At 44.2% G+C, this 19,275-nt stretch overlaps 3 protein-coding genes across 6 annotated transcripts in view; 2 read left to right on the forward strand and 1 right to left on the reverse strand.

Annotated features, from left to right (window-relative positions):
- Positions 1-247: 247 nt before the first annotated feature.
- XRCC6 (X-ray repair cross complementing 6) lies at positions 248-12,181 on the forward strand. The gene is made up of 12 exons (XM_071551879.1): positions 248-374; positions 484-593; positions 681-819; positions 1,761-2,015; positions 3,330-3,513; positions 4,858-5,044; positions 6,229-6,397; positions 7,490-7,651; positions 8,529-8,658; positions 9,356-9,456; positions 10,859-10,972; positions 11,697-12,181. Exons 1-12 carry the CDS (start codon positions 281-283, stop codon positions 11,891-11,893), a joined length of 1,842 nt encoding a protein of 613 aa, XP_071407980.1. The 5' UTR covers positions 248-280; the 3' UTR covers positions 11,894-12,181.
- Positions 12,182-13,550: 1,369 nt separating this feature from the next.
- Positions 13,551-17,647, reverse strand: SNU13 (small nuclear ribonucleoprotein 13). The gene is made up of 3 exons (XM_071551880.1): positions 17,401-17,647; positions 16,326-16,446; positions 13,551-15,428 (listed from the first exon to the last, which is right to left on the reverse strand). Exons 1-3 carry the CDS (start codon positions 17,401-17,403, stop codon positions 15,166-15,168), a joined length of 387 nt encoding a protein of 128 aa, XP_071407981.1. The 5' UTR covers positions 17,404-17,647; the 3' UTR covers positions 13,551-15,165.
- LOC139670320 (coiled-coil domain-containing protein 134-like) overlaps positions 17,437-19,275 on the forward strand; it is a 46,615-nt gene continuing 44,776 nt past the window's right edge. For 2 of the 4 annotated variants that reach the window (XM_071551868.1, XM_071551869.1), the window contains exons 1-2: positions 17,502-17,682; positions 17,894-18,017. In XM_071551868.1, the coding sequence (XP_071407969.1) occupies positions 17,566-17,682; positions 17,894-18,017 (241 nt within the window). In that variant the 5' untranslated portion in view covers positions 17,502-17,565. Of the gene's footprint in view, positions 17,683-17,893; positions 18,018-19,275 lie in introns of all 4 variants that reach the window. The other 2 variants (XM_071551867.1, XM_071551878.1) reach the window with 2 other exon arrangements.

Below are 19,275 nucleotides of genomic sequence, written 5' to 3' on the forward strand. Positions count from 1 at the left end.
TGCCGCGCGCCGGCCGGGCCGCCCCGTTATGCGTCGCTGTGCAAAGGGGCGGGGCTACGGCGGGGGCGGTGACGGGCAAGTCCTCTCGTCATTGGCTGAGGGTCGGAGCTCCCCCCCTCAACCTCCCCGCTGCAGCCAATCCGCGTGGGGAAAGGCGGGGCTTCCCGCGGTAGGGGCGGGGCGGGACGCTCTCCCGCTGTGACCATTGGTCAGAGGCGCTCGGGGGGCGGGGCTCCCCGCGTGATTGCCGCGCACCCCGGGCCGGCGGTGCCGCGCAGTCATGGCCGGGTGGGGATCCTTCTACCGGGGTGAGGGGCCGGACGAGGAGGAGGAGGAAGAGGAGGAGGAGCAGCAGGAGGGGGCTGAGGCCGTCGGTAAGGGCCCCCCACTCCCTCTCTGAGGGCAGCCCGGGGCCCGGGGCCTGCCCTCGGGGTTCCGCGGGCCGAGGGGGTCTCTGCTAAAACTGTTTCTCCCGATCTGTAGCGGAGAACAAGTTCGGGGGCCGGGACAGCCTCATCTTCTTGGTGGATGCCTCCAGGGCCATGTTTGAGTCCGACGGGGACGCAGAGACTCCCTTCGACATGACCATCCAGGTAAGGATCTGGTGCTTGCCAAGGACAAAACTTTTGCACCCTTACTGCAATTTTTTTCATATTTTGCTGTGTGTGCGTGTTTTTCAGTGCATCCGAAATGTGTATACCAGCAAAATTATCAGTAGTGACAGGGACCTGTTAAGTGTCGTGTTCTATGGTACAGACAACAACAAGAACTCTGCAGATTTCAAGCACATCTATGTTCTTCAAGAGCTGGACAATCCAGGTAAAGTGGTATGAAGGTTGTGTAAAAAAATGGAGTAAGGAAATTTGTGTCGTAGTGACATTGTTGGTAACTGATCTCTCTAAAATCAGGTATTGCATAAGTAAGTTTTTGTTACTGAAATCTGTTGGTGGTGGGGAGAGATTTAGAAATTTATTGAAAGCTTAAAAACCTTGTGAGAGCTTAGATTTTTCTTATAGTTGGTTCATATCCCTTTTTTTTTGCTATTTTAATGTGGTTCACTTGCTGTCTACTAAACCTGGGAGGATCTCAATAGAACTCTTGAAAGCTCATCACGTGTCTGCTGCACTTCTGAAAGTGCATGTCAGTGCTAAGGCACACAGATTCCTGCTGCTGATGAATATCACAGAAAGGATGGGATGGGATGGGATTGGATGGGATTTCCAGTCCTCCTGCTCAAGCTAGAACACCTGGTCCAACATACCAACCTGTCTGTGGTGTTCCAAAGCTCTGAAGTTCTTGAATTTCACTCCTTCGTTTTCCTAGAATGACATAGCATATGTTTGATAACAAGTTCTGGTTACTGAATTGGAAAAGGCAGTAGGAGGAGTGCAAAAAATTCCTGCTGGTGGTGACAGGTTCTCTGACAGTGGAGAGTCTTGTGGGGTGATTTTGTCTACAACTTTTAATAGCAGCCTTTATCTCTCAGGAGGTTTGATTTAATTTTCTTTGCTAGGATGTGCAGGTTTAATGACACAGGGGCAGGGAAGTGCCATATGCTTCTTGCTCATCCTTTTCCCTCCTTCTTCCCTGCTTGCCCTTTTCCCCATTTCAGAGGCAGTAGCCTCACCATGCTGATAAAAACAGCCAAGTGAAAGGTGGGTGTTGTTAAAAAGGAAGAGAATTGTTATTTTCTGCCCCTGGAGAGCTTGTGGTACTTCTTTCTGTATTTCTAATGCATGTGAATGCTGTTACCCCCTCAGGTGCAAAGCGTGTTCTGGAGCTGGACCAGTACAGGGGAGATGAGGGGCGGGCACGTTTCCACGAGAGCTTTGGCCACAGCACTGACTATTCCCTGGGCGAAGCGCTCTGGGCCTGCTCGAATCTGTTCAGTGATGTCCGAGTCAGGCTCAGCCACAAGAGAATCATGCTCTTCACCAACGAGGATGACCCTCATGCCAATGACAGTGCTAAAGCCAAGCTGGCCAGGACCAGAGCTGGTGATCTGAGAGACACAGGTCATTATTTTCCCCTTTAATTTCAAGCAGAATGAACAAACTGTATCCTTGCAGCAGATGTTCACTGCACTGCAAGTTTGTGATGGAAAAAGAATGTAGAGTCATCAGACCTGGGGAATCTTTCTGTAGCCCCAGTGGCCTAATGGATAAGGCATTGGCTCCTTGTGGGTTCGAGTCCCATCTGGGGTGGTTGTTTTTTTAAGCTGGTGAAGGGACTGGAGCTCAAGTCCTATGGGGAGAGGCTGAGGGAGCTGGGGTTGTTTAGCCTGGAGAAGAGGAAACTCAGAGGTGACCTCATCACTGTCTGTAACTACCTGAAGGGAAGTTCTGGCCAGGTGGGGGTTGGTCTCTTCTCCCAGGCACTCAGCAATAGGACAAGGGGGCACGGGCTCAAGCTCTGCCAGGGGAAATTTAAGTTGGAGATCAGAAAAAAATTCTTTCCAGAGAGGGTAATCAGGCATTGGAATGGGCTGCCCAGAGAGGTGGTGGATTCACTATCCCTGGAGGTTTTTAAGCTGAGATTGGACATGGCACTGAGTGCCATGATCTGGTAAATGCACTGGAGTTGCACCAAGGGTTGGACTTGATGATCTCGGAGGTCTTTTCTAACCCAATCCATTCTATGATTCTAAAAATTAGAAAATCTGTTATCCAATCTGGTATCCAATAACTAGCACTTATTTTCTAGGATCTCTTTTTCTACTTTGATGGTATAAACTGGGACATGAGAGGGACAAGGAAAACGAACTCCTTTTGGTTGTTGTAGGGATGGGAATAATAATACAAAGTTAAGACAAAAGGAAAATTACATTAATGGCTTCATTTTGAATTAGCTGAAGGGTATCAGTGTGAGATCAGAGATTAGACAGCAAGTGTTTCACTAGTTCAGCTGTGTAGCTGAGATAACCAGTGGTTTTGGAGTTCAGTAGATGTCCTGGATCGAGTAGCTGAGAGGCTTCCTTAATCCTTCCTTAGCTCCTGTAACTAAAGGAAAGGGGATTTTCTGAACTCATTACTTCTATGCTTGAGGTAAGATTAGATTTTATAGGAGCTTGTAAGAGCTGTTTCATACCCGATATTGTCCAGATTCTTAATTAGGGAAGGAACATTGTTTATGCTGCATTATTTTGACTGAAGTTAAAGAATATATTTTGCCTTTTTCCCTAGAAAATTTTGCTTCTGGTGCAGATGACTTTTTGGAGCTTATTCTTGCTTAAATTGTTTGTGTAGATAAATCTGAGAGTGCTGAGAAACATGATGATGTAAGAAAAAAGCAGTTTCTGATCCTCTGCTTCTCTCTGACATTATTTCTAGGTATCATCCTGGACTTGATGCATTTGAAGAAGCCTGGAGGGTTTGATATCTCTTTATTCTACAGGGATATTATAAATGTAGCAGAGGATGAGGACCTTGGGATCCAGCCTAAGGAGTCAGAGAAACTGGAACATCTCATGAAGAAAGTACGAGCAAAGGAGACAAGGAAACGGGCTTTAGTCAGGTTTGTGCTTAGTTATGATACATCATTCCGTGGAGGCACCTGATGTTACTGTTAGACTGCATCTCACGTTCCTCTTGTGAAATGATTGGTCCTTAAGGGCGTCAGTGTTTACATTCCTCAATCTTATTTCCTTAGTTCAAGATTGGTGTTTCTTCCATAGTTTGCAAGGATATTTGTCCTTGGTGGATGAGAAGAGCAGAGAATGAAGCTACGCCTACTTTTTTCCTCTGTGTGACATCTCCTGTATTGAGCTTGAAATGATAATTTCTCAAAAAATTACATCATTACCAAATACTTACCTAAAATTCTGCAACATGGAATATAGTTTGTAGTGAACACTGATTGCAGTGAGGCTTTTCTTGCTAATGTTAACTTAAAAAAATTCATCTGAATGTGACTGGTGGGTATTTTGGCCTATTATTAAATATTTATATGTGGCCATTCTGTCTAAGCACTGAGTGTGGATTCATACAGCCTTGATATTTCTGATCTCCTGCTGAATGATTAGAGATACTTACAGAGGATTAAAGGGATCCTGACAAAGCAGATAGAAAGTATTTTTGGAGCCCTGTACACAGTTGTTTTTTTAATGAGTGATTTCATAGCAGAATGATGTGGAAGCTCAGTAAGGGAATGAACTTCAAGGCTTACTGTTTTGAGTTTTTTTTAAATTTTGAAAATATCCCAATCTAAGCTGTTGTCATTGACATTCTTCCTCCTGCTCACAGCTTTGTTTTGCTTTTCTGAGAACATTCCTCAAGTTTTCTAATAATTGGGGAGGAAAAATACTGTACCAGTGATACCTTTTGGAAGATAGAAAGTAACATTCTTAGTAATTCACTGTTCTGCTCTCAGAACTTGAAGATTATCTGTAATTTTAAACCTTTACTTCTGAATTTTCCCCCAACTTCTGATTTATTTCTTCTGATTTATTTTCTTCATAATTCATGGTATTGTTTGTCTTCATGAGGTTCTTTTGGGGACTTTTGCATTCTGCATGAACAGCTGTGAGAATTTGGAGTTCATGTTACGTTAAGCACAAGTGGGGTACCCAAAGGTGGACTTACTCTGTGCTCTCCTTGAGTATAACTGCCCTTCCAAGTGAAAAAAAGGTAAAAGAAGTATGGTACATTTTTTGTATTTAGATAATTTTTATGATCAGAAGTGACAGCATTGCAAGAATATTTTTATACAAGTGAGATTATGACTTAAGTGGTAGTATGTTTGAAAGATACATGTCATTTTGGGGTAGGAGAATAGGAGGAGGTCAGAGAAATAAATTAATCTGAGAAGGTGACTTTCTTTTGTAATAGTGCCTCAAGTCAGTATCTGCTTTGTACACAGGTTAAATCTGTATCTGAGCAACGACCTGGCGCTTTCTGTTGGTGTTTACAACCTTATCCAAAAAGCTCATAAGCCATATCCAGTGAAGCTTTATCGGGAAACTAATGAACCAGTTAAAACAAAAACGAGGACGTTTAATGGAAAAACAGGGAGTTTGCTCCTGCCTAGTGACACAAAAAGGGCTCAGGTAATGTACTGATTATGTGCCTGGTTTTTCCTGTCTCTGTGATATGTGTGGAAGATGCCTATTCTCTTGCTGCTTTTGTTTGTATTTCACTTCCAAGATGAGATGTAGAAATATTTGCATCTCTGTGCCCCTGGGGACAGCCTGGTTGGTTGGGAGCTCTGCAGAGTGAGAGTGGGTTGTTTCTCTAGCCTGTCAGGGGAAAGCATAGCTGCTTCCTCTCAGGTTATTTCTTTTTGTGAGGCAGAGCCAGGTTGTCAGAGCCTGACCTTATGTGACCCTCTGCTATTGCTGCTGCTGTTATCTTTTGATTCATTAGGAACAAATTTTGGCAATTTTGTTAAACATACAGGTGTCAATCACAAGGGGAGTTGGAACGATTTTCCAAACAAAAGGCGCTTTACCTTTGCGGGTTTTTGTTACATTTTTCTTTGCTTGCCTTCCTGCTTGTTAGCTTGGCTGATGTAAATTGAATATCATTCTGTTTAGCACAGCATTATTTCAAAGCAGGTTATGCAGTTGCCAGGTATACTGAGTGCATTTTGTGTGTCCTTCCTTGTTAAAGGCTCTGAAAGTTGTCTTAAGATGAAATATTAAGTTTATTTATACTGGACAGTAGTTTCTTGAAATTAAGTACAGGAGATGAAGAGAAAGCTGAGCATTAAGCCCTCATGTCTAACTTCAGCAGGTGGAGTATAATATGGTTTGATATTTTGATGCTTGAATGATGCTTTTAGGAGAGTTGTTTCTCAGTCTCTGTTTCTGCCAGGAGTAGGTAGCTGATGTGCATCTGCTGAAGCAAAGTTAGAATTGGATAGGACCTCTCAAAATGTCTGGTCCAACCCAGCCCAGAGCAAGACTCACAAACCAGGTCAGGTCGCTCGGGGTTTGTTTGGGACAGCTCTGAAGAACATCAAAGATGAGATGTGACAGCCTCTCTGTACCAGGGCTCACCCAGTGTCTTAGAAAAGTGCATTTTGATAATGTTCAGATAGAATTTCCTCTGAGATAATGGTTACAGACAGTGTTTTGTTGTGCACTAATGATGAGTTTACTCTGTCTTGTCTATAACCCTCTTTTCAGTAGTGGAAGACAGCAATTGTATCCCCTTCCAGCCCAACCCCGTTCCTTTCTCCCCCAATTTTCTTTATGCTGGCAGCACTATCATCTGCTCTTCCCTGGTTTAGACATATGGAAAACGACAGATTGTGCTGGAGAAAGAGGAAACAGAAGAATTAAAACGGTTTGATCCTCCGGGTTTGTTTCTGATTGGCTTCAAGCCACTTTCAGTGCTAAAACAGCATCACCATATCAGGCCCTCCCAGTTCCTGTATCCTGAGGAGTCGCAGGTGAGGGGTAAGTAAAGATGGCAAGAGAAGATTCACCACCTTGCATTAGGCTAATCAGCTGATTCATGGATTAGACTAATCAGCTGATTCATGGTGTGTTTGAGTGGGTGTCATTGAGTGTAAAAGCTTTGTCTAACTTAAAAACTTGCTAGAGTTAAGAAGAACTGAATTAACTGTTACTGCCCCTCTCAGCTGCAGTTATCTCTCAGGCTTCATGTTTCATCCATCATGACAAGCAACTAATTCAGCCATGAAGATGTAGTCCCAAAATACTCAGTTTTGTCATTCATGAAAGTAAAGGATCCTAGTACCTGAAAAGAAGGCAAAGATGGTTGGAAAAAAACCAAAAAAACTCCAGACCAGTGAAGATGATTGCTATTTTTAATTCCATATTAGCTAGGACTGGAAATATGATGCTCCAGAAGTTTAGTTGAATTCACAGGACTTTACGGACTTGTGAAGAGTTAGGACTGCTTATTTTCCCCTTTTTATGTGTATACATAGGTCTACTTATCTAAAAATCCCAAGCTGCAATAGTGAAGAAAAAGTCTTTGGCTCCTCAGTCTACCAGTGGATAAAGAGGGCTGAGTTATGACTAGATGCTTTGCAGTGTCTAACTAAAGAAGAAGCTTTACGCTAACTTCTCTCCCTTAGCAGTTTCCTGACTCAAAAACCTTACTTATATGTCAGTCTTTTCCTGACCAGCATACCTGGTAAAATACAAAGCAAATGTGTGCCTCCAGAGGAGTACTGAAGTCTGAATTCTTAGTGTGTTACTCTTGTAAAAAGTTCCTATGATGTGCTGCTACTGTGATAGAGAAAAGAGACTTTTTACATTTCTGTTTCCAAATTTCACTGTATTTCATTGTTCACATGCTGGTGATTTCACTTCTATCAGAACTCTCTCTGCTCTGGTCAGGAGAGACACTCTAACAGTGTCCATTTTGAGAGTTCTCTCTTCCAAAATTTGCTTTTTACCTCTGCAATATTGCAAGCATTTCAAAGAAGTCCCAAGTTTTGAAACTGTACTATCTAGGATTATATTCGTGAACAAAGGAGCAAACCTGTCAGTCTGACCGATCTGCTCTTTACTTTGCAGGGAGTGCAACGCTATTTAATGCCTTGTTGATGAAATGCTTGGAGAGGGAGATGATGATGCTGTGCAGATACACTGCTCGCCGGAACACTCCTCCTCGCTTTGTGGCCCTGGTTCCCCAGGAGGAAGAGGTGGATGAGCAGAAAGTGCAGACAGCCCCTCCAGGTATAGGAAGGGGTGTCACCTTTCCTGCACAACTGGATGCAGTCAGCACAACAGCATCCTGTACTGAATGGAAATAGTCTTAGTGCTACTCCCCTAAAAATAGGAAAAGTGCTTTCCAACATCTCTTTTCTTCAGTTTTGTCATTGTAAGCATGTGATGTTGACTCTATTTTTAAAACCCTAGTTGCATCAGTGCTTGCTCAGGTATGACCTGGCTACAGTGTTTTCCCTGCCTCCTACCTCTTTTTAGCAGATTCAACTAACTGACATAAAAATTAAAAGCCCTTTTTTCTGTCTGATGACTAGATGGAGCGTCTCCTTGAATACATTTTAAATTATTAAATGTATAATCTTCATAGTGAGCCTCACATCTCATCAGCCAAGTGAGAAATTATTAGGGAGCAAAGGCAGACTTCTGCTCTTTTGCATTTTCTCACCTCTTTAAGTGGAAAATGGTCTTCTGGCAGAATATAAAGTAGGGAAGTAACACTGCTTGTGCATAAAGTAAAGCATTTGGGAATAAGGTGGGCAATATGTAATTTTCAGACACGTCCTTTTCAAGCTCATATCCAGTAAGAGATGGGGAAGGTGGACTCGTTGATCTCCTGCGTAAGAAGCAACTCACCAGTATCCAACTCTTAGCTGTGCATTTAGTTTGAATCTCTTTCACAAAGCCATTAGTGATGGTTATATACATTGAGGTTGGGATTGAGTGTCATGCTATAGGTACTAGGAAGTGTTATGGATTGCTGTTGTTTGCAACAAAACAGTTTGGAGTCATAAGTCTTAGATAATAGCCATCTTGGTCTTTTCCATCAATTATGTTTTGAGGCCATGCTTCTGTATAACTGTTCTCTTGCTCTTTCTCTTCTATGTAGGTTTCCACATGATTTTTCTACCATACGCGGATGACAAACGGAATGTTGATTTTACAGAAAATGTGCCAGCAAGTCAAGAGCAGGTGAACAAAATGAAAGAAATCATTCAAAAACTCCGGTTCAAATACAGGTATGTGGAGATAAATAGCGTGCAAGGGGGTGGTATAGGGAAGAAAGTACAACTATTGCTTGCTCTATTGCACTCATGATTCATCTGTGGTGTCCACGAGATGAGATTTTGATATATTTTGAGAGAAATTGCTTCTCTTTGCAGTAGCTTTGTGCAAACTTTATTCTTAATCATTCTGGACACCCAGGCACCACAGTGCTTTATGTAGCATGTTCTGGAGTTCTTTATAGAATTGCTCTTGTTTTCTGGGCTGTTGTCATTTGTTGCAGAGGTATCACATTTTATTGTGGTTCTGCCACTCTGTTGCAGATCAGACCTGGATCATTTGCATTAGAGCATTTGAAAAGAATAGTCAGGCCATTTTTTCATTTGAACTGGAATAAATGCTGTGAAGTACTTTCATGGGAGATTTTTTCCTATGTATGTGGAACACCATAACTGTTATTAAAGTAGAATGCCACTGTCTCCTTTTGCCTCATACAGTTTTCTAACTCTCACACAGCATTCTGATGTGGTTGATTCATGACAGGATAGTGATTCAGCAGGTAAATTGAAAAGAGGAAAAGCAGTTCTGATGCAATGTATTGTTGTATGGAAAAGAGGAAAGTTTTATTCTCAAATAAGTTGTTAGTAGACCTTAAGTGTTTCGTCTGTCTTCTTGGCAGCATGCATTGACATTTTGGGGGATTCTTGACAGGATTGACAGCTTTGAGAACCCAGTTTTGCAGCAGCACTTCAGGAATCTGGAGGCTTTGGCACTGGATATGATGGAACCAGAACAAGCTGAGGATCTTACAAGTGAGAATTATTGGTGGGTGCGAAGGGAGGTGGGGAAGAGGACTCTTGACTTTGTTCTAAGTCAAATATGTGCTACTACAAACCCAAATGTCTTTTAAAAAGTATCTCAGTGTGTGTGGTTCCTTGTGGATGTGCCCATTCTGAAATACTGAAACCTTACTTTCTAGTGCTTTTAAAGTCACTTGTATGGTAAAGAAAAAATTGCTGACTTTACCATCCAAAATGAAAATTGAATCACCTTTTTTCTGTGGTGATAGATGTTTTCTCTGAAATTCCTCTCTTCAAGATTCTCATTAATACTTTGGTCTGATAAATGGGCAGCATTAAGAGAATTATTCTGCTGGGGGCAATGCTGCCACCGCGTGGCTGTGAGAGTTCATTATATAAGAATATCTTGTCAAAGGACAGAAACCTGCTCCTGGAGGGGAAGTTCCATTTTTAAAATTATTTTGTTCTTCTGGAGTGGTCTAACAAACAATGTAGGTCCCTGTGCTACATATCATACAAATACATGACAGAAACAAGCTGTTGTGCCTCACACTACTTGCAACCCTTGACAGTAACGTGTAAAACTCTGGGATTAGCCCTGGTAGCAGTGCAATCAGGTAGGAGATCTTCTACATCACTCCTACCAAGTAAATTTTGTCCTGCATATATATGTATATATGTATATATCTATATCTATATATATGTGCAGGGATGTGTGTGAATCCATTACATATGTATAACCACAGAATGGATCAGGTTGGAAGGGACCATAGTGGGTCATCTGTTCAACCTCCCTGCTGAAGCAGGGTCATCCCAGAGCACGTGGCACAGGATTGCATCCAGATGGTTCTTGAATTTCTCCAGTGAGGAGATTCCACGACCTCTCTGGGCCATCTGTTCCAGTGTGCAGTCACCTGCACAGTAAAGAAGTTCTTCATCATATTCAGGTGGAACTTCCTGTGCATCAATTTCCGCCTCTTGCCTCTTGTTCTGTTGCTTGACACCACTGAGAAGAGCCTGACTCCATCCTTCAAATACTTACAGACATTTATAAGGTCCCCTCTCAGTCATCTTCTTGATGCTGACCAGGCCCAGCTTTCTTAGCCATTTCTCATGAGAGCTGCTCCAGTCCCTTCATCATCTTTGTTGCCTTCTGCTGGACCCACTCCAAGAGCTCCATGTCTCTCTTTCACTGTGGAGCCTAGAATTGGACACAGCACTCCAGCTGTCCAAACTCTTCCTGTTGCCAAGATCTTTAAATTTCTCATTTAGGAGTATCATAACACAGGTATTTGCATTTTGTGTGCTTGCAAGACACTTGCAGACTAGTGATTACAGAAGCACAACTGCATCTGGTGATGGCCTTGTTTAGACTTTCCAGTTTTTGAGAGGGAAAATCTTTATCTTTTGCCAGTGCCGAAGAATGAACAGATGAACCAGAGGCTGGGCAACCTGGTGGAGGAGTTTAAGCAGCTGGTTTATCCCCCTGACTACAATCCAGATGGGAAGGCTGTAAAGCGAAAACAAGGTAAGTAATGGTGGTGCAGACGCAAAACACAGTGCCTCTACTTGGTTTAGAAGGTTCTATGTTTTCAGTTTGTCTCATAGCTTAAAGAAGCAAGCATTGTGCAAGAATTCTCTTTACTGATCTCCACAATTAAGTGGATTTATATCCAGTGTTGATTATTAGAAAGTAGAGGATATTGTGGTATCCAATTGGAGAACTGCTGGAATGAGAAACTGCAAAGTATAGAAAGTAGTGTGGGTAAAGGACTTCAAAATATTTAGTATCTTTGTATTTTATGACAGAGTAGTAAAATAATTCATATTTTCAGTCTGAGGGAGCAGACTTTTATGCATGGGCTGTTTAGCAAGTCCAAAATGGGCATCTTTAGAGCTAAATGTGTAAGTAATGCTGAAGTATATGTGTAGTTTGGGAGTCTATGAAATTCTTCATAAAGTGGGAGCTGAGCTCCCTGTGGAATCATTGTATTCTGCTGTCTCTATGAGAATCTCTTAAAAGTTTCATTTGGAGGGTGATCTTTCCACAGAATACAAAGTTTCGTACTTCAGTTAAGGTAATTGGAAACTGCATGACTTATGCAGTGACATCTGTTTCTTAAAACAAAATGGGGAAACGTGTGAATGTAGCTGTTAAAGTACCATGTGCTAATGGCCATTAATAAGAAGTGTTGATGTCTTTCTAGTAGAAAGTTTTAAAAATCTTTGTGATCTAAAATTTATCTTTCTAGCTTCTGATAATCAAGCTGAGAAGAGGGCCAAGGTAGAAGTCTCAAAAGATGAGCTGTGGAGTCACGTGCAGGAGGGCACTCTAGGCAAGCTCACTGTACCTATTCTGAAGGATGCATGCAGGTCTTTGGGGCTGAAGGGTGGAAGCAAGAAGCAGGAGCTCATGAATGCTTTAATTGAATACTTCAAGGTGTGTTAAGCAGGAACGGAAGGACCTGGTTGACTTCTGTCTGCTTGGAATGTTGGTTGTCTTATGTGGATGCTGTGTCTGTTTAGTCTTGCTGTGGAAGAGAAGGCAACTAAATGTTGCTGTATCTAGCAGTGGAGAAACATTTTACTAATAGTTATGAAACATCTCTGCAAAGTTGGATTCTGTTGACAGTAGCCAAAGGCAGAACTAAATTCCCTGTAAACTCAGGTCACCCACTGCATGTGAACAGAGTTGTGCCTTCCTGGTTTCTTAATAAAAGTTATTTTGGACTTCTAATGTTGCAACACTGACTATACCATCTTTGAATCATTAAGACAGCAAAACTCACTTCAATATAAGAAAACAGAATGACCTGTGTTAATGACATCACATGAATTCAAGCCAGCAGGTCGAGTCTGCATGCTAAGAGAGTGTATAAACGTGGTGTATGATTCCCTCTCCCCAAAGCAGCCAGTCAGTATAAGTACTAGTAATCAAATTGGATTCTTTTTCATCATCACTGTTACAAAGATTACCAGCAGATCATTAAGGAAAAAAAACTCATTACTGGAAAGCAGTAGCCAATCCTTTGGACAAAAAGCTATCATTTCACAAAGCTGCAGAGCCAGGTCTTCCATTTTTAAATGGCAATAGCAAAAGCTGGTTTAAAAAAGGGAAAAAACCATTGTGTTCCCTGGAAGGCTGCAAGCATTTATCCCAATTAAACTATTGAGATGGCATAGAGCTTTTTGACTTCTTTAATATGGGTCAGACTTGTGCAGGCTTCTGTACTCAAATCTGTGCTTTAAAAATAGAAAAACTGTTCTGGAGAGTAGCCATTGTTACACAGTATTTTTACTTTTTTAATGATACTTACAGAGTCATAGCTAGGGCTGTGTTCCACGTGTCAGCCCCACCTGTCTTGCAATGCAAGATGACTAAAACCAATAAACCGTTGTTGCCCTTGCTCTAGGAACTACTGTATAGTGAAAGTTAACTTTCTGTGGGATGCAAACATAGGATACCTGAGGTCTCCATTTTGGTCTCCATAGTATTTTTAGCGTTCAGAGATTCCTGCGTTTGGCACACAGACTATCAGGCCACTTCTTGAAGAATGAAGTTATATATTAAGGTCGTGCTGGTGTTGTAGTGTGGCACATGCATGGGAGCCAGCTGTGAGCCCCCTCCTGGCACTGACTGTCCTAGCTGTGACAGCACCGTTGCTCACTTCTATCTCCACAGCTCCTCAAGAGCCCGTGCTGAGCTCTGCAGTGTGGAAGCTACGTAATGTTCCTCTTTCAATGAGCCTGCATTACAGTAGTTATTTTCAATAAAGTTTTTTCTGAGCAGTCAATTTATTTTGCCCTTTGGCATAAAAGTTACTGTGAATGCTTATATTAGCAAGGCTTGAATTGAATGCAGTGAAATAGTGAGACTATCCTGTCCGTACTTCTGTGAATTTAATTCTGCAAATACCCTTGTTAACTTCTTTTTGGTTTCCTAACTCCCAGGCATAGCATGTTCCAGGCTTTGCATGAGTGTGGCATGTTTATTCTAGGTTATTAGATCTGCTTCCTGGCCTTTTTTTTTGAATAGCAGACTATCACATTAAGCAGAAGTTTAAAAGGGATAGTGATGGAAGGCCTCAGAGCAGAAAAAGAGACAGTTTTGCTTGCTCAAGAATCCTTTATTTCTGCTCCTTTTGTGCTTTGTCTTACATCACCAATAGGGCAAATCCTTGTCAAAGCTGTGGTTCTAAACACAACTCAACAGTCAGCATCAGTAGAAGGGAAGAGCAGCCTTTCTAAACCTCATACAAATGAAAGGACTCAATATTTGTATTAAGTTCACCTCAGCAAGGATTACTGTTATCAGCCATTTACAAAAATATACAGACAGAATGTCTTCAGTCTTTCATAAGCTGATTTCATCTGCTTGGGAGGTACTTACTAAAGGTATTTAGTGCCTCTCTGGAAACATTACAGGAAAATTAAGTTTCCAATCTGCTACTGCAACTATTGGTGCTTCCACACTACTTTGGTTTGGCATCCTGCAATAGGAAACAGGTTTGATATAGTCCATTCCAACACAGAGCTTTGACACTTCTGCTCAGAGCAGGAAGTGGATTTATTATACAATATGCATTTAATTCAAACTAGCTCCATAAAACCACCACTAATGCAGAATGCTGGTGGTGCTCCATGCTCTTCCAGAACAGGAGATGATCTAGCATTCTTTTCTTGAGACACAGGTTGATTTATTTGAAAAATTACTTGCTCTCTGTTTTCTTGGCTGTGACTTACAGGGTTCATCTTTAGTCAGGGAACCACAGTACAGTAGCTACAAAGCATAACATACTTTTTATAATTATCAGCCAGATATGGAGTTCTTGTCAGCCACAACAGGCTGCTCTCTACCATGTTTTGTACTTAATTTCTCTAGGAAACCCAAGCTCAATGATAACAGTCCATGCAAAGAACAGTAAAGGAATATGAATTACTGCACTGCAATAGCCTTTAGGCAACCTCTGATCAGTTTAGCTTTTCAAGTAGAGACATTCCAGTTAGTTGCAAATGCTTCACCAAGGGAATGACAATTCCATTTAGCTTTGTCAGCATTTTTATTTTTTTCTTAAAAAGTCAGTATTTAAAAATAATAGATATAAGAGATTTCCCCTTGTGTACTGTCATTAGATTTCTGCTTCTGGTACATATCTCACAGAAGTCTCTTCTCTGGTTTCAAGAACGAGGGCTGTGCTACAAGTACCGATCTTGGCTCCATCTGCTGCTACACGGTAGCTGCTCCCTGGCTTGCACTTGGCCTACAATGCCTTGTCACTTAGCAGTGAACTGCTCTGCCTTGTCCTCAGCAGCCAAAACCGTTTGGAAACACAGAGTTGCTCACACCTGTTGGAGGCTGCAGCTTAGCAGAAATACTTCAACACAGAGAAAGCTGATGGCTGGGTTAAAGAAGCCCTGAGCAGGCAGACAGGGAAATAAGGGGGGGATTTCTTTTTTCTTTCTTTTAAACATAAAAGAGGAAATACAGTTGTACAATCACTTTTCAAGAATTAATACAATGAGAATGAATGTGTTGGAGTGGATTAATAGAAAAGTGGGGAGACGAGGCAGAAACATTAAGAATTAAGCCATTGTTAAACAAAATGTGGCATTTTGAAATGAGACACTGATATCAAAACTATCATCTCAACTGAAGCTAAACATTAATGTCCCCTAAATTCCACTTTCCTGATCCACACACACTTAAAAACTCATAGGCAGTTAGACCAACAGTCTTTCTATAGCTTGCTGGACAGACTGGATCTGAGGCTTTAGCTGTGATCCCTCCTTGATGGTGATGGAGCAGGCGATGACAGGCCGGGAAACACCACATGCCCGGCCCAGGGCTTGCTTGGAGCGCACAAACACGTAAGGTACGTTCTTGTCCTCACAGAGAAGAGGGAGGTGCAGGATGATCTCCAAGGGCTCCGCATCTGCTGCCATCACAATGAACTCCGCTATCCCTCTGTTCAGTGTTTTGGTGGCTGTAAAAGAAACTCAAGAGTCAGTCTAAGTTCTTCTGTAAAGCACATTAATGACAAAAACTTTAGGAGATGTTGAAATTGGTATCAGCGGAAAGGAGTGCTCATGGCATCATAAGGACAGTCAAAGGAAAGTGGCAGCTACAGGGCCAGGGAAGGGGTTATTTGCAGGGCTGTACCTGGGGTGCTGTGCCCAGCACTGCCCTCAAGTGCAGTGAAGAGATTCACAAAGTAGCAAGGCCAGCCCAAGGCTGCTGATGGGTAGGGGGCCAGAGCCCACCATGAGAGGAGACAGAGGACCAGGAGAAGAGAGGGCTGAGGTGGGACTGGGGGCAGCATGGCTACTGTCTTCCACTTCAGGGGGATTGCAGACAAGAGGAGGCCTAACTGTCCATGTGAGTGCAGAACAAAAAGCACAATTTGCAGACCATGACTGTTACGTCAGTGAAATTCCAGAGATGTGCTAGAATTTTATATTCCCCTGTGCCATGAGAAGTGTTTAAGCCATGGGACACGAGTCCTAAGTTTCTATCCTTAGGGAATCTCTCTGAGCAGGTTGCACTAGAGATACCCTCAAACCGAAAATCTTTTTATGATTCTGAACTGGCTAGACATCCGGTAATCCCAGTGCCACACCACTGAAGTGTGCATAACAGGTCATGCACCGAGAAAACAATCTGGGAATCTGCCACATATAAATGTTGAAAGGATTACAACTTAATTCTGTCCCTGAATATTCCTTAAGGAGGCTTGAAGGAGGAAGGAGACACACACTTGCAACAGCCTGATCAGTGTAGAATGCACAGTTCACAGCTACAGAGAAAAGACAATCTCTAGCCACAGCGTCTCACATAATTCTTACTAGGACTTCCAGCACACTTTGCAACACACAGGTCTCACCTTCATTGGCTCCCTTGCGTAGCTGCTTATAATTGCAGGATTGCTGCACAAGATCCAGCAGTGTTTTGGTGAGCTGTGCATCAGCCAGTGGGTAAGCTTTGGGATTCACTTCTGCCTCACTCTAGAGAAAGGAAAAAAAGAGTATTACAACAGAAGCAAAGGGGGCTTTGTTCTGAACAACACTGCACAGGCATCATGTCTATCACATATATTGACTAGTAGAATCATATCACTATTCCCATCTGCTCTGCACATATAGCAGAAACCCCACTGCATTTTACTTCTAAAAGGATTCTTGTATCAAAGTAAAGAGGATAAGTAAAGAAGACATCCGTCACATCAAAGTATCTCTACTCGTACATTTACACCCTACAAACCAGCAGCAGTGAACTTCAGGCGTTTGCTACCACAAAGGCTACATAAAGCAAACCGTTTCAGTGCACAAATTAACAAACTGACACAACTACTAACGAAATCCCCAGAAGAGCACGTATCAGGCTTATTTCTGCAAGTCACCAGTAGCTTCTAAATGCTCTAGCATCAGTTGGGGTGATGGAACAGCAGCGAGGTCACCAGCGGTGTCAGCGAGCCGCGCGGGCAGAACCGTGGTCCCTCCGGCTGCCGGCACTGCCAGCCCACCGGCACCGGCAGTCCCCCGGGCTCTCGGCACCGACACCGCCAACCCCCCGGGCTCTCGGCACTGGCACCGCCAACCCCCCGGGCTCTCGGCACCGGCACCGCCAACCCCCCGGGCTCCCGGCACCGGCACCGCCAACCCCCCGGGCTCCCGGCACCGCCAGCCCCCCGGGCTCCCGGCACCGCCAGCCCCCCGGGCTCCCGGCACCGCCAGCCCCCCGGGCTCCCGGCACCGCCAGCCCCCCGGGCTCCCGGCACCCGCCGCCCGCCCGGGCTCCACGTGCTGCCCGCCGCACGGCCGGGGAGGCGGCGTTCCTCCGCCCCCGGGCCCCGGAGGAGGAGGAGGAGGAGGAGGAGGAGGAGGAGGAGGAGGAGGAGGAAGAGAAGAAGGAAGAGAAGAAGCAGGAGGAGGCGGAAGCCAGGGCCCAACAGCACTCACCATGGCCGCGGCACGGTCGCTACTGTGGGCCCGAGCGCGCTGCGGAGGAAGGGGCGGGAGTGCTGCTGCCGCCGCCGGAAGGAAGGCGGGCTCGGGGCGGTCCCGGCGCGGAGCCTGCGCCCCCAGCGGGTGGCGGGGGGGTTGACGGGCGGGCGGCAGTGGCTGATGGCGGCGGGGGCCGAGGGTCCTTGCGGCGCGCACGGGGCGCGCTGGGCGCTGCCGCTCCGCCCGCCGCTCTGCCTCGCCTGCGCCGTGGAGACCCTGGGCGACGGCAGCGCCTCGGTGGGCAGCGCCTGCCCCGCCGCCCCTGCCCGTGCAGCACCCCCACAGCGGCCCCTGCCCCGCCGCCCCTGCGCTGCTCTGGGGGCCGGGGCTGGCCCTGGGCCAGACCTGTTACCTTGACACCCGCGCCCCGGTGCTCCTCTTCCCCTCGGGTGGGAGCAGCGCGGGGCTCGGGCCCAAGGGCTGACGGGCTGCTGTCTTTGATTCGTAGCTGGTGCGGAAGAAGCACGTCCTGTCCCGTCTCCAGGATGCCCTGGCCTGGCAGGCGTTGCCAGTCGTCCAGCTGCTGGCACCAGACGAGAGGGTCTGCATGCATTTGATAGGAACTCTCTTTGGTAAGAGCTCTGCTGAGCGCTAGTGCAGCAGCAGGGCAGAGACAGTCGCCTCTTGTTAAAGGTGTGAAGCTTCTCCACATTTCGAGTCGTTCCCCCCACTCCCCCGCAAAAATAAGGCAAATAATATTGAGGTGCCTCCATACTTCGCCATTCTGTTAGATGTGTTACTACTTCCCGGGTAACACTGGCTGTCACTCATTTAGAATAGGTTAATTAATTTCTTCATTCTCCAAGGAGCAGGATTGGTGTATTCATAAAGCTCCTGCAACTTTCCAAAGTATATTGACATATCCATACAGTCTTTCTGGAGAACAGGGAGTGCCTGGCATATGATTCTTCTCTGAATGGCCTCCATTCTGCTCTCAGGGCTTTCTCATTGTGCTGAACTGTGGAGTTATATGAAGATTCATATAGAAATGAAAGTGTGAGGTTAAAAAGCTGTAGCAGGATTTAGTATCGAATCTGCAAGTCTACATAGTGGGGTTTTTTCACACCATCACTTTAAATTTGTACAAATCCTGTAGCTGTAAAGTGTCATACCTGCTTCTTTCTGATGGGTCAGCCTCAACAGCAGAATGGGATTCAGCAGAATGTCAGAAAGTGACTTTCTAGTAATAGTCTATGATCTCGAACATCTTTTAGTGGTTTGTGTTTGCATTGCAGTGGTGTGGAAAATGTCTTTGAAATGTCTAAAATCTTGATGGAGTAGAAATAGTGGTCTAAATGAGGGAACAGTAAGGCACGAACATAAAGGTGGAGGGTATGAATGTGAGTGCCTTCAAAGAACAAATATACCAGATTCTTTTAATTCCACCATCTCATTTGCCCATCACAGATAATTCTTGTTCTTTGGGGGAAAGTGACTTACAAGACACTTTCCCTGTCTTGACACATTGAACAATGCAAACAGTGTTTTCCCATGTTGTGCATGCTTTGGAGGCATCTTTGTTAGAAACAAAACTTTGTTCAGGTTTAGTTCTCTCCTTTGCACAAAATTTTATTGAGTGCTCTTTGCACACTTAATCCTATAGGGAAGTGGAAAGAGTGGTGCTTATGGCTAGTTCAGCCCTACACTGTGTGACCCTAACATGAAATACCCCAGAAGACACTTGCAGTTCAATGCTCCTGTCTGCTTTTAAATAGTTCTTTCTCTGAGAAGCTTTATAATTGGGTGGCTTGAGGACAGCTGTGGGATTTTACTTTACTTGGTGTAAATCCTAGAGCAATTGGAATCCCAGTATAGGTTTGGGGCTACAAA

This window comes from Pithys albifrons, chromosome 3 (assembly GCF_047495875.1).
Source record: "Pithys albifrons albifrons isolate INPA30051 chromosome 3, PitAlb_v1, whole genome shotgun sequence".
NCBI classification, from domain to species: domain Eukaryota; kingdom Metazoa; phylum Chordata; class Aves; order Passeriformes; family Thamnophilidae; genus Pithys; species Pithys albifrons.

What these genes read in the sequence shown, in the direction of transcription:
- XRCC6 (XM_071551879.1), top strand. Translation starts at nt 281, where the DNA reads ATGGCCGGGTGGGGATCCTTCTACCGGGGTGAGGGGCCGGACGAGGAG. An exon ending in GTGACACAAAAAGGGCTCAG is followed by an intron (nt 5,045 to 6,228) that starts GTAATGTACTGA and finishes TCCCTGGTTTAG; the next exon opens with ACATATGGAAAACGACAGAT. An exon ending in AAACTCCGGTTCAAATACAG is followed by an intron (nt 8,659 to 9,355) that starts GTATGTGGAGAT and finishes GATTCTTGACAG; the next exon opens with GATTGACAGCTTTGAGAACC.
- SNU13 (XM_071551880.1), bottom strand. An exon ending in ACGCAAGGGAGCCAATGAAG is followed by an intron (nt 15,429 to 16,325) that starts GTGAGACCTGTG and finishes TTTCTTTTACAG; the next exon opens with CCACCAAAACACTGAACAGA.